At 48.3% G+C, this 14531-nt stretch overlaps 1 protein-coding gene and 1 long non-coding RNA gene across 3 annotated transcripts; one reads left to right on the top strand and one right to left on the bottom strand.

The window, feature by feature from the left end:
- Positions 1 to 2305: 2305 nt before the first annotated feature.
- On the bottom strand, positions 2306 to 7427 carry LOC111775470 (uncharacterized). The gene is made up of 3 exons (XR_011422533.1): positions 7282 to 7427; positions 6844 to 6907; positions 2306 to 5328 (listed from the first exon to the last, which is right to left on the bottom strand). It is a non-coding gene; the product is annotated as an uncharacterized lncRNA (long non-coding RNA).
- ZNF132 (zinc finger protein 132) lies at positions 6915 to 14154 on the top strand. Of its 2 annotated transcripts, none has more exons than XM_005596619.4 (3): positions 6915 to 8076; positions 9925 to 10093; positions 11670 to 14154. In XM_005596619.4, exons 1-3 carry the CDS (start codon positions 8062 to 8064, stop codon positions 13598 to 13600), a joined length of 2115 nt encoding a protein of 704 aa, XP_005596676.1. In that variant the 5' UTR covers positions 6915 to 8061; the 3' UTR covers positions 13601 to 14154. The 2 variants fall into 2 exon arrangements, with proteins under 2 accessions (XP_005596676.1, XP_005596677.1); XM_005596620.4 differs by having other exon boundaries at positions 7583 to 8076; positions 9967 to 10093.
- Positions 14155 to 14531: the final 377 nt, after the last annotated feature.

Here is a 14531-nt window from a genome sequence, read left to right as displayed (position 1 = left end):
TCCCATTTACCATCGCAACAAAAAGAATAAAATATCTGGGAATAAATTTAACCAAGGAGGTGAAAGACCTATATGATAACAACTATAAGGCATTATTGAAAGAAACTGAAGATGACATAAAGAAATGGAAAGATATTCCATGCACATGGATCAGAAGAATAAACATAGTTAAAATGTCCATACTACGTAAAGCAATCTACAGATTCAATGCAATCCCAATGACATTCTTCATGGAAATAGAACAAAGAATCCTGAAATTTATACAGAACAACAAAAGATCCCAAATAGCTAAAGCAATCCTAAGAAAAAAGAACAAAGCTGGAGACATCACAATCCCTGACTGCAAAATATACTACAAAGCCATAGTAATAAAAACGGCATGGTACTGGTACAAAAACAGGCACACAGATCAATGGAACAGAATTGAAAGCCCAGAAATAAAACCACACATCTACAGACAGCTAATCTTTGACAAAGGAGCTAAGACCATACAAAGGAGAAAGGAAAGTCTCTTCAATAAATGGTGTTGGGAAAACTGGACAGCCACATGCAAAAGAATGAAAGTAGACCATTATCTTGCACCATACACAAAAATTAACTCAAAATGGATCAAAGAGTTGAAAGTAAGATGTGAAACCATAAAACCCATAGAAGAAAATATAGGCAGGATACTCTTTGACATCGGTCTTAGAGGGATCTTTCCGAAAACCATGTTTACTCAGGCAAGGGAAACAAACGAAAAAGTTAAAAAATGGGACTTCATCAGACTAAAGAGTTTCTGCAAGGCAAAGGAAACCAGGAACAAAACAAACAAACAATCCATCAACTGGGAGAAAATATTTGCAAATTGTGTATCTGACAAGGGGTTAATCTCCAAAATATATAAACAATTCACGCAACTCAATAACAACAAAAAACCCGATCAGAAAATGCCCAGAGGATGTAAACAGACACTTTTCCAAAGAAGATATACAGATGGCCAACAGGTACATGAAAAGATGTTCAACATCACTAAATATCAGAGAGATGCAAATCAAAACTACACTGAGATATCACCTTACACCTGTTAGAATAGCTATAATTACCAAGACAAAAAATGAATTTTGGAGAGGATGTGGAGAAAAGGGAATCTTTATACACTGCTAGGGGGAATGCAAACTGGTGCAGCCACTATGGAAAACGGTATGGAGATTTCTCAAAAAATTAAAAACAGAAATACCATACAATCCAGCTATCCTATTACTGGGTATTTATCCAAAGAACTTGAAATCAACAATTCACAGAGACTTATGCACCCCTATGTTCATTGCAGCATTATTCACAATAGCCAAGACGTGGAAGCAACCCAAGTGCCCATCAACTGGTGAAAGGATAAAGAAGATGTGGTATTACATAAAATGGAATACTCCTCAGCCACAAAAAAGACAAAATCATCCCATGTGCAACAACATGGATGGAACTTGAGAGTCTTATGTTAAGTGAAACAAGCCAGAGAAAGACAAACACCGTTTGATTTCACTCACATGTGCAAGATAAACAAACACACAGACAAAGAGGACAGATGAGTGGTTACCAGAGGGAAAGGGGGTTGGGGGCTGGGCATAAGGGGTAAAGGGTAACATTTATGTGGTGACTGACAAATAATGTAGAACTGAAATTTTACAATGTTATAAACTATTATCACTTCAATAAAAAAAATTGAGATTATTGTTTAATGAGTAGAGTTTTGGTTTAGGAAAATTAAAAAGTTTTGGAGATGTATAGGGGTCATAGCTGCACAACTACATGAATTTATTTAATGCCACTGAGCTGTACACTTAAAAATAGTTAAAATGATCAACTTTATGTATATTTTACCACAATTTAAAAAAATCCATTGAGATACCATTTCACACCCACTAAGATGACAAAATCAAGTGTTGGCAAGAAGGTGGAGAAAGTGGAACAGTCCTACAGTGCTGATGGGAACATGAAATGGTACAGCCACATCGGAAAACAGTCGGGCAGTTTTTAAAGAGTTAAACATAAACCTACCATAGGACTCAGCAATTCTACTCTTAGGAATCTACCCAAGAGAAATGAAAACATGTCTACACAGAGATTTGCAAGCAAATGTTCCTGGCAGCATTATTCATAATAGCCATGAACTGGAAACAATTCAAAAGTCCATCACCTGGTGGTGGATAAAGAAAATGTGGTATATCCTTACAAGGGAATATTATTGAGTAATAAAATGGAATACTGATGTAACATGAATGAACATCAAAAACATTATGCTAAGTGATAGAAACTACACACAAAAAGCTACATTTTGTATGAATTCATTGAGATGAAATATCCAGAAAACACAATACGTAGAGAACAGTTAGTGGTTGCCAGGGGCTGGCCATGAGAGTGGGCCTTGGTTCCAAATGTCCAAAGGAACTTTTTGGGGCAATGGGAGTGAGGTGAGATGATAATGGTGGCACAACTCTATAAATTTACTAAAAATCATTAAACTGTACACTTATAACAGGTGTATTTTATAACACATAAATTATACTTTAATAAAGCTATTTAACAAACAGGACTAGGGGCTGTTCTTTCTCATAATCCAGGTGTTCCTGACCAGGTGATGATGACCAAAAGTATCCAGCTCCCTGGGAGATGACCAGAATGCATAAAACCTTTACATCATGAGTACGGCTGTGGCAGATGTACAGATCCACAGGCCTTAAGATTCTCTCTACACCCTCATCCTGCAAGCGCCAGCCATCTAACAGTCTGCCAGCTCCCCCATGCCCTACTTCCTCACACCCAGTGTCTCCGCACCTACTTACTATACTCACCTGGTCCTGGTATAAGTACAAGTGGGTGATAGACCACTAGGGTCTGGCTATCAGAGGGCTTCCTCTCAGCACTGCTGGGAGGAGACGTTTCCTGGAACAGAGACCATCACCTTGCTTATTCCAGGCCAACCACTGCCTTCCCCAGGCGAACTGCAGGTCAGAAACTTCAGAACAGAGGCTTCATTCCTTCCCAGGGGACATGGGGTAGAAATGCAAACCAGGTCACGACTGGCTAGAAATGCTCCACACCTTGCTGCTCTACCCTCTGTCAGGTGCTACAAGGCTTCTCAATGGCCAGTCTGGGCGAACCTCTGTTCTGTTCTCAATTTACTCCATCTGCTCAACAGGGCTCCCATAGCAAAGGAGAATTAATTGGTGACATATCCATTATCAAACAGTCCCAGGCCAGCTCTGGTGGCCTAGTGGTTAAGGTCAGTGCACTCCGCTTTGGTGGCCAGGGTTTGGTTCTTGGGCACAGATCTACACCACTTGTCTGTCAGTGGTCATGCTGTGGTGGTGGCTCACACACAAAAAGAGCAGATTGGCAACAGATGTTAGCTCAGGGCAAATCTTCCTCAGCAAAAACAAAACAAGACCCAGTCTAGAGCAGTCTGAGGTCATAGTACCAGGGCTGGGTGAAGACAGGAATGCTTACAAAACCTTTACATCACGAGTACTTGAAGCAGCTCAACAGAAGCATGATGGATGTCAAATGAAGACTTCACAATGTCCATGAACAATGGGAAATTTCCCCAGAAACCACCCCATCAGGCCCCTTGCTCAGAGCGGGAGTCAGGTCCATGCCAAACTCAGTCATGGGTGAGCAGCATGATGCCATCTAGTGAGTACAGGGCCACTCACCATCCCTCCGGGGGAGTGCCAGCTGGGAAGAGGAGGCTGCTTACACCGAGCAATTCAAACACAGAAGGGCTTCTTCCACAGGACCAGCAGTGCAACAGCTCTCCCGAGGTCCCTCAGCAGGTCACAAAGTACAACGTGGCCCCTACAGGCTTCCTCGTGCTCAAGGCAGTCAGGAAGTGGCTCCCCAGGTGGAGGTCCTTCTACATGAGGTCACCTTGTGGAGAAGGCTATTCATATATGGTCTTTCTTGGGTGTTAATTCTTTTATACTGAATGAGGTTTAAAAAAGAGACTGATTATTTAAAATAAAAAATTTTTTAAAAAGGCAGGGGCTGGCCCATGGCCAAGTGGTTAACTTTGCATGCTCTGCTTCAGTGGTCCAGGGTTCACCAGTTTGGATCCTGGGCACAGACCTAGCACCACACATCAAGCCATGCTGTGGCAGCATCCCACATAGAAGAATTGGAATGACCTACAACTAGGATATACAACTATGTACTGGAGCTTTGAAGAGAAAAAAAAAAAAAGAGGAAGATTGCCAACAGATGTTGGCTCAGGGCCAATCTTCCTCACCAAAAAAAAAAGGCAGCTGAAAACTTGACTACATTCACGGCTCTCAAAAAGCTTTTTTCCAGAGTGAAGTTTCTGGTGCTGGGCAAGGTGGGAGCTGTGGGTGACAGCTCTCCCATGCTGGCTGTACTCCTGGGGCTTTCTCCAGTGTGAATCATTCTATGCAAAACAAGGCGGGAACTGCAGATTTTTGCTTTCCTACTTACTACACTTACAATGTAGTAACTTGCTGCTGCAAAACAGGAGTAAATCTGTGAGAAGAGGCTGTTCAACATTAGCTGTACTCATTATGCCTTTCTCCAACGGGGATTGTGTGAAACAAGTTTAATATTTTCCTGAAATGGGGCCGGTCCCAAGGCCGAGTGGTTAAGTTCGTGTGCTCCGCTTTCGTGGCCCAGGTTAGGATCCTGGGCGTGGACCTGGCACCACTCATCAGGCCATGCTGAGGCAGTGTCCCAAATAGCACCACCAGAGGGACCTACATCTTGAACATACAACTATCTACTTGGGGGCTTTGGGGAGAAGAGAAGGGGAAAAAAAAGATTGGCAACAGATGTTAGCTCAGGTGCCAGTCTTTAAAAAAAAAAAATTCCTGAAAGGTTTCACATAGTTACTGCATTTGTACAACTGCTCTCTGGTGTGAATTTCTGGGTGCTAACGAGAGCGCAGCTCTGAACAGAGGTGCCCACATTCTCCACACTTCACAGTCCTTGATCAGTGTGAACGTTTTGGTGAAGGGGAAATTGCAAAATTTTGCTCAAGGCTGGGCCACAGTCCCTGCCTTTATAATGGCTTTCTCTGTGGCAAACGTTCTGGTGCTCAAAGGGACCGAAGCTTTGGCTGGTGGCTTTCCCATGTTACCATACTAGGAACATTCTAAGATGTGAACATACTCCTGCTTTCTGAGGACGGAGACAAAGTTGAAGGTCTTTCCACATTCCCAATGTGCTTGAGATTTTTTTCCCATTTTGAAGTTTTTTGGTGGCAGCAAAGGGTTGCCTCTCCTTGAACATCTCTCCACATGCTATGCATTGGTCAGGTGTCTCTTCAGTGTCAGTTCTCTGTGGGTTCTGAAAAACATGAGGTTGGCAGGGTCTCAGTGTTTGGTGACAGTCAGGTGCTGTGCAGTGAGGGGAGACTAGGCCTCAGACTGTCAATACTGTGCCCACCTTCCTCAGAGGGAACAAGCCAGTCTCATGGAGGAAAAGGTTCTCAAGAACCATTTAAGGATGTGTATTGGCTTAGGACATGTTAAGGGAATGCCAATGGTGGAGGATCTGGCCAGAAGAGGGGAGACAGAGAAAGCGTGAGAGGCAGAGAACAGAGAGTGGTCACCCAGGGGACAGGAGTCAGGGGAAAGTAGGATGGAGTCAGATGGGGGTCAGAAAGATAGAATAAAGGCATGGTTACCCACTTTGGCACCAGGGAAACAGGGCACAGGTCAGGTACCAGGTGAGAGACTAGCCCACTGCCACAGGCACTCCCATATCTGTCTCCCACTCACCAGGACTGGTCTTCCATGGGCCTCTCTGGTTATGGACTGATGCAAGCTTCACTAAGGAGCCCCACTATTTTTCTGAAAGAGGCATGTGACCTTGTCCTCAAAGTCACTGGGCCCTGCAACACCAAGCCAGGAGGCAGATGGATGTGACCTAAGCACTGGGCAAGGGACCTGGGATCCCAGTCTCTGTCATGCTAGCCACCTCCCCTTATGTCTCCCTAACCCTGTCCCCTGACACGCCTGCTCCCCACCTCATATCTAACAGCATAGGCCCTCCTCCTGGATGTGCGCTTTCCCCAGATCCAGTGGTCTTTGGACAGTGCTTTTCTGTTTCTGCACCCACCTCCTCCACCCAGCCACTGGTTCTTAGTCTGGACACCCCACACTCACCTCAGGATGTGTCTTAACCACAACCTAAAACTCTCCTTCCAAAATCCCATTCTCAGGCCCTTCCCTGATCCAGGCCACCAGTGCACTGCAGCCTGGACATCTGGAGGCCAAACGGGAACTCCCTCTGTGTTCATGGGTGGATGTGTCACCTCCACTCAGAGGTCCCAGACAACTCAGATTCTACACCCACAAAACCCAACTGCTAATCTTCCCCAAACATCCTCCTTCTGAGAACCTCTGATCTCCATGGGTAGCACCTCATTCTTCCTAAACACTTGGGACGGTCCTTCATCCCCTACTTACATTCACTCCCCATATGTGGCAGGAAATCCCATCAACCCCATCTTGAAAATCTATCCAGAATCTGATCACTACTCCTACCTCTCCTGCTTCTACTCTGGACAAGCCACATCATAACTGCCAGAAGAATGAATGAAGAATGAAGCAGCAGGCTCACGCATCGCCCCGTTTACAGCCCCACCACGACCCCCCTCCCAACAGTGTGTTCCCACAATATCCACTGGGGTGCTCTCAAAATCCTCTCTCATTTCACGGCCATCTCTCTTCTGTTCAGAATCTTCCCTGTCCCCCAGCACACTTAGCCTGTCCAGAGGCAGGACTCCTCTCCCCGTGCTCTCGGTGCCCCGCAGGCCAGATGCGAGAACTTTCCTGGGTGCCCTCAGGTCGGTCTCACCTCCGAGTCTTCGCACACGCAGATCCCTCTTGCCTGTGCCCTCCGCCTCTCATCAAACCGGATTCTGAAACGGAAACGCCCCCGTGAACGCCCCGCTGTCCTGAGCGCCAAGGCCCGGGGCTCAGTCGGGGACTTGGGACACTGGGGCTGGAGTCCAGCGGGTGGGGGCCAGAAGAGTCCCCATCCGTGCCTGGCCCCTCGGCTCGCTTATTAGCGCTGGGCCACGCCCTCTGGACGCGCGGGCTGTGAGCCTCCGTCCCACTCCGTGAAGAGGTCGCAACGCCAAGGAAGACGAATCCGGGCGGCCATGGGCACTGCCGGGCTTTGGCGAAGGCCCCGGCGGACAGCCCCGCGCCGTAAGGGCTCCGGGAGGCGGGACATTCGCTGCGGCCACGGGGCATGCAGAGCGCAGGGGCGGACCCTCCTCGACGCTCGTACCCTGCCCACTCCCGTTTCCGCGGGCGCGGGTAGCCCCCCGGACGCCGTCCACAGCCGCCGACCCAGTCCCTCAAAGGCCAGAGGCCACAGCGACAGCCCGACACCGGAAGTTCCGCCCCCGCAGCGCGGCCCTTCCGGAAACGCCCCTCCTCCTAGGCTATCACTGACCAAAGTCTGTACGGCACGCCCGATGACGCCCCTCTCCTGGGTCCTTATTGGCCAGGGCAGGACGCACGGCCAGGGGCTTTCTGGGTAGTGTAGTTCGTGTCGCGTGAGCAGAGACGCGAGGCGCGCCCTTTGTGATCACCTAGGCGACGACCAAGCTACTCGCGACCTCTCGGGAGATAGCGTCATAGTTGGCGACGGCCCTGAGCCAATGAAAGCTAGCTCCGCGCGGGCAGCGGAGGATGGGGCGGGACTTCCGTCGTCGCCATTGCAGGCTTCGTTTCGTGGCGGAGGGGCCGTCCGCAGGCGGCCTCCGGGACCGCAGGAGAGGGACCGGGCGGTGCCCGGATCCTCGCCGCGCTGCTGAACGCGTTTTTGCTCCCGGCCAGTGACTCCTCCTTCCCGAGCCTCAGTGTTCCCGGGTGTGGAGTGGACGCGGCGCGTCTCTGCACCCCGCCTTCGTCCCACGGTCCCGGAAGGAGGCGCCCCGGTCCCCAGGCGCATTTGAGACCGGGGAAGACGAGGCCGAGTGCGGCCATCGGCCCCGGTCGCCCGCCCACTGGGGCGTGGGGTTCGGATGAGCCCACAGGCTCCGACGGGGCCGCGGCGTCGCTGATGGACGTGGCGCAGGTGAGCCGGGTGCCCCAGGCCCTCACCCGCCGGGGTCCCCGCCCTCGTGATCCTGGAGCCGCGGCGTAGGGAATAGTGATGTCGCCACGTGAGTCTAGGGCCCTGAGAGTCACTTCCCTCGCATCTTGAATCCAGCCAGAGGTTATATGGAGGAGTTCACGTTTCTGGAATCCTGTGGGATAAGGTCTGGAAGGGTGTCCCGACTACAGGGACCCGCATGTGCACATTGCTTGGAAGTGTTCAGGGAGCCTCATGTCTCTTTCGTCGGGTAGAAATAGGTAGCAGGGAGACTGGAGTTAGGCCTGGAGTGGCAGGCTGAGGAGCTAGGCCTCTCTCCTGAGTGTGGTGGGGGTCACGGAAAGTTTAGAGCAGAGGAGGGAGGTGATCTGGCTCCGGTCTTTACGGGCTCCTTGTGGATTTGAGTGGAGAACAGACTAGGTGGGGTTAGAGGCAGAAACATCATGGAGGTGAGTGCAGTAGTCCAGGTGTGTGCTTTTGGCGGCTGGACCAGAGAGGAGGCTGTGAAGGCAGGAGAAGTCGTTGACTCCTGGATCTACTTTTTAAGTAGGGTGGACTGGATTTCCTGATGTGGGGCAGTGAGATAGCAGGGTTGACCCGGAAGGTTTTGCAGATGTGAAATTGGTGTGAGTAGTTTATAGAGGGAAAATAAAAAGTTGAGTTTTGGCCATACTGTATTTGAGATGTCCCAAGGACTGCCAAATTGAGGGGCCAACTGTGCCTCTGAATATGCAAGTATGGATTTATGCCAGGTCCAGGCTGGAGACATCCAAAGGGTCGAGGCTTGTGTGTGGACGCTGTGCAGCTGTAGATTGGCTTCAGGATGGTGACGAAGCCTCTTTGCAGAGAGTAGACGTGGGACCAAAAAGTGAAGCCTACAAGTAACGGAAGTAAGATGGCAGTGGGTCCTGGGATTAGAATGGTTTCTCTACAGCTCAGCAGGTTTGGGGGCCTGTGGGTTTTGTCCAGCTGTCAGGAGTAGCAGAGACGGAAAAGGGTCAGCCCAAGCTACAAGTCCCCAAGCCACGGGCAGGGGCCAGCAGGTCTAGGATTTATGTATTAGGAAGAGCAAGGACTGCTATGACTGGTGAGGGGACAGCATGTGAAAGAACAGAGGTAGAAGAGAGCAAGGGTGTTTGAAATCTACTCGTGGTTCTTGGGAGGTGACGATTGAAGCAACAGGGTGAGGAGGGGAGGCATTAACTGGAGGGGTGATGGCTGTCCCTGGCAGTGGGGGTTTTGGAGATCTTGGGCAGGCTAGGGTCAGTATTGGGTCCTGATTGCCTTTGTCAAGTATGCCACGTGCATAATGGGATGTGGGGACACTAGGGAGATGCCTGTGGTATGGACAGGTGATAATGGAGAGGAGGGTGGAGAAATGAGGATGGTATGGTCCAAAGAGTGATGTGTACAAGGTAAGGGTATATAAACCAATGGGCCCAAGGCTCTGGTACTAGAGGAGGCTCAAGGAAGAAAGGAGAGCCCAAATTTTCTTATACTTGGGAGGTGATCTGAGGGACACAAGGAAAATTGGCCAGTGGGGGAAGGAGGGGCTGCATGCCAGCCCAGAGCTCAGATATTGTCCTCTGCCCACCTGCCCTTTGTTTCTCTGGGTTGGATTGGCCTCAATACAGTGACCAGTAGAACTACATGTGGAGAGGGACACCAATGGTGCGAGGGCCTGTTATTGCCTCTGAGGTGGGGGCCTGAGGAGGAGTAGGAACTGAGGGGGTCATGAGAAGAGGAGATGCCAGTGGTAGATGTGGCAGAACTCTGAGTTATAGCCCAAGGGCCTGGGGTGTCCATTTGACTATTTTGTTTGTTTTTCAGTTCTCCTATTGGCCCCCTGGCTCACCTGTCCCATCATTTCAGAGCCCCGTGACCTTCGAGGATGTGGCCGTGTACTTCTCTAAGGAAGAGTGGGGGCTCCTTGATGCAGCCCAGAGGCACCTATACCACAATGTGATGCTGGAGAACTTTGAGCTCATGACTTCACTTGGTAAGGCCCTTATGCCCTGCCCTGGCATGGTGACCAGCTTCTGCCTTATGTCTTCTCCCCATAGAAAGTTCTGTTAATCCTAAAACCAGACCATGGATACTTCTTGCTTCCCAGGTACCTGTGGATGCTGGGACTGGGCTTTGTGTACTACCCCTGTCTCTCCCTGGGCAGCCTTATAAGCAATCCTAATAGCTTTGCCCAGGGGCCTTCTGGGAGCAGAGGTTGGGGATCAGGCATCTTTGGTCTGCCTAATGGATCCCACTGAGCTTAACCAATTCCTGGCTGGGTGACCCAGTGTGGGGCCATGCCTAGGTTCTGCCCCTTCCCCCATGAGACATTTTTTAAAAGCAGGTTTCTTGAGATATACCATAAAGTTCACCCCTTTAATGTATACAATCCAGAGGTTTTTAGTATGTTTATACGGTTGTATAAATATCACTATAATCTAATTTTAGAACATTTTCATCACCTAAAGAGAAACTTTGTACCCATTAGCAGTTGCTACCTATCCTCCCTCACCCCTTCCCCCCTGAGTCCTAGGCAACTGCTAATGTACTTTATGACTATATAGATTTACTTATCCTAGACATTTCATGTAAATGGAATCACACAATATATCTTTTTCCCTGACTGGCTTTCACTTAGCATAATGTTTTTGAGGTTCATCCATGTTATAGCACATATCAGTACTTCATTCCTTTTTATGGCCAAATAATATTCCACTTTATAGATATACCACAGTTTGTTTATCCATTCATCAGTTGGTGGGCATTTGGCTTGTTTCTACTTTTTAGCTGTTATGAAAAATGTTGCTATGAATATTCATGTACAAGTTTTTGTATAGACATGTTTTCATTTCTCTTGGGTAGATACATAGGGGTTTCCAAACTGTTTTCCAAATTGGCAACACCATTTTACATTCCCACTGCAGTACCAGTGTTTCCAGTTTCTCTACTGCCTCATCAACACTTGTTACTGTCTTTTCTCTTATAGCTATCCTAGTGGGTGTGAAGTTGTATCTCGTTGTGGCTTGGATTTGCATTTCTCTAATGACTAATGATGTTGAGCATCTTTTCATGTGCTTATCAGCCATTTGTATATATATGTACATATACACACATAGTCATACATTGCTTAACAACAAGGCAGTGTTCTGAGAAATGATTGATGGGTAATTTCGTGATTTTGCAAACATCACAGAGTATACTTACACAAACCTAGATGGTATAGTCTACTACACATCTAGGCTGTATGGTACTAATCTTATGGGACCACTGTCATATATGCATCCCATTGTTGGCCAAAACATCATTATATGATGCATGATTATATCTTTTTTGAGAAATGTCTGTTCAAGTCCTTTGCCGCATCTCTGTGTTCTTGCCTCTGATGAGGCCTCTTTATTCTGTGGCTTGGCAGGCCTTGTCCTGCACAGTGGGCCCTTCATTCTCATTCTGGCCCCCTTGACATGTCAGCAATCCCTTGGACCCATTGATGTGCCAGTCACACATTTCTAATGAGTCATCCTTTCCACCAAGTGGAACACTCAGTTAACTGGGGATTTCTCTGCTTTCAGGTTGTTGGCATGGAGTGGAAGATGAGGAAGCACATTCCAAGCAGACTGCTTCTGTAGAAGGGGTGTCACAGGTCAGGATTCCCAGTGCACATGCTTCCACCCAGAAGGCTGACACCTGTGACATGTGTGGCCCATTCTTGAAAGACATTTTGCACCTGGACGAACATCAGGGAACACATCCTGAGGAGACCCCCTACACATGTGGAGTATGTGGAAGAGAGTTTTGGATCAGTGCAAAGCTTCACCAGCACCAGAAGGAGCACAGTGGGGAGAAGCCCTTCATATGGGACAAGGGCAGGAACTTGTTTGTGAAGAGCTCCATAGTCTACCTGTCAGAGAAGCTCTTCACTTGTGGGGAAGATGGTAAGGATGTCTCGGACAACCATGACCTCCTCCAGCACCCAGCCACTGACAGCAGCGGGCACCCATGTAGGAGCACAGAGTGCTGGGAGGCCTTCCCCCACAGTTCCGGTCTTGGACAGCTCCCAGAAGTGCATACCACACAGAAACTCTTCAAGTGCAGTGCCTGTAGAAAAGACTTTGGGAAGAGCTCCACTCTCCTCAACCACTTGAGAACTCACTCTGAGGGGATACCATTTAGATGTTCGACAGTTGGAAATTCCTTAGAGAAGAAGTCAACTCTTGTTAACCACCAAAAATTTCACACTGGAGAAATATCTTATGTGTGTGAGGAGTGTGGGAAGGCCTTTAGTCACCCATCTAAACTGAGGAAGCACCAGAAATTTCACACTGGAGTGAAATATTATAAGTGCAGTGACTGTGGGAAAACCTTCAGGCACAAGCTCACACTTGTTCATCACCAGAGAGTTCACACAGGAGAAAGGCCATATGAGTGCAGCGAATGTGGGAAAGCCTTCAATAACAGGTCACACCTTACTCGGCATGAGAAAGTTCACACTGGAGAAAGGCCTTTTGAGTGCAGCAAATGTGGAAGAGCCTTTAGCCAAAGCTCCAATTTCCTTCGGCACCAGAAAGTTCACACCCAAGTAAGACCTTATGAGTGCAATGAATGTGGTAAAGCCTTCAGCCGCAGTTCTGCTCTCATTCAGCACTGGAGAGTTCACACTGGAGAAAGACCTTATGAGTGCAGTGAGTGTGGAAGAGCTTTTAACAATAACTCTAACCTTGCTCAGCACCAGAAAGTTCACACCGGAGAACGGCCTTTTGAGTGTAGTGAATGTGGAAGAGACTTTAGCCAAAGCTCCCATCTCCTTCGACATCAGAAAGTTCACACTGGAGAACGGCCTTTTGAATGCAGTGAATGTGGGAAAGCCTTCAGCAACAGCTCTACACTCATTCAGCACCAGAAAGTACATACTGGGCAAAGGCCTTATGAGTGCAGTGAATGTAGAAAAGCCTTCAGCCGCAGCTCCAGCCTGATTCAGCACTGGAGAGTTCACACTGGCGAAAGGCCTTATGAGTGCAGCGAATGTGGGAAAGCTTTTGCTCACAGTTCCAGTCTCATTGAGCACTGGAGAATTCACACAAGAGAAAGGCCTTATGAGTGCAGTGAATGTGGGAAATTCTTTAGCCAAAACTCCATTCTCATTAAACATCAGAAAGTTCACACCGGAGAAAGGCCTTATGAGTGCAGTGAATGTGGGAAGTTCTTTAGCCGGAAGTCTAGCCTCATTTATCACTGGAGGGTTCACACTGGAGAAAGGCCTTATGAATGCAGTGAATGCGGGAGAGCCTTCAGCAATAACTCTCACTTGGTTCGTCACCAGAGAGTTCATACACAAGAAAGGCCCTATGAGTGCAGTCAGTGTGGAAAAGCCTTTAGTGAAAGATCCACACTCGTTCGACACCAGATAGTTCACACCAAAGAAAGGACTTATGAGTGTGGCCACTGTGGGAAAATCTTCAGCCGCCTATGCAACCTTGCTCAGCATAAAAAAATTCATACCTGAACCGAGCCTGATGGAAATGGCCTTTGTAAGAAAAATCTTAAGCCAAGTCAAATTTCATGCAGTAGAATACCCACAGAGGAATTACCTACATGTACCACTAATATAGAAAAACCTTTGGAAGCTACTCTGCCCTTTCTGAGCAGCCCAGGAACCTGGGCAGAGCTGTCTTCCCCGTGGAGCATGAACCTCTTTCCAGGCTGCCTGGATCCAAATATTTGCAGCAGTCAACTACATATGCTTGGAGAAAACAGCTCCCTGTGTCTCCCTTCCTCTTTCCTGGAGGGAATCTGGATTGTCCTGGGCCCTTTGGAATGGCTTCATTCCCATTGCCTCTGAGAGAGTTAGGGAATGAACTGACCCCACACTAGTGAAGAAGCCTTGAAGAATGTCAAGTTTGGGCTTCTTAAGAAGATGCATGTTCTTCATGGATGTGGTCAAGTCTGCATGTAATCCCAGTGACGTGTCCAGTAAGCCCACAAATCACCCTCCCCTGGCACCATCTACCTTGGTCTGCTCTATCCTGTGTGATAATAAAGACTTTATTGGTCAAGTCACCTTTAATCTTGGGGGTTGTGTTGGGGTAGGCTGAGAAAAGAAATGGGTAGAGTAGGGGATGGCCAGTAGGGGGCACCCAACAGTATCTGTCTCAGGGTACGGTAGGAATACGGGAACTCACTCTGTCCTGTTGTGGCCTACTTTGCATTGCTGCCTGAAGGACTGGGAAAAACTGAAGGGCTCGTGGAGTGGACACAGTGGCCTGTTTCAGAGTTAACTGTGGCCACATCCCACCCTGAGGAAGGAGTATGTTAGGCTTCAACACTAGAATGTTGGGTCAGGGGTAGGTCCCTAGTTCCCAGTGGGAAGTCTGGGTTTCTCCATCTGTCTGAGGAGAAGCTGTGTTCTGGTTCCTGATGAGGATATATGACCCTGG

The sequence above is a fragment of the Equus caballus genome, chromosome 10, assembly GCF_041296265.1.
Source record: "Equus caballus isolate H_3958 breed thoroughbred chromosome 10, TB-T2T, whole genome shotgun sequence".
Lineage (NCBI taxonomy): Eukaryota > Metazoa > Chordata > Mammalia > Perissodactyla > Equidae > Equus > Equus caballus.
Note: the sequence above shows the minus strand (reverse complement) of the source record. Positions and strands in the feature narration are given on the sequence as shown.

Excerpts from the sequence above, each read along its gene's own strand:
- ZNF132 (XM_005596619.4), top strand. Across the intron at positions 10,094-11,669 it reads TGAGCTCATGACTTCACTTG|GTTGTTGGCATGGAGTGGAA; the intron begins GTAAGGCCCTTA and ends CTCTGCTTTCAG.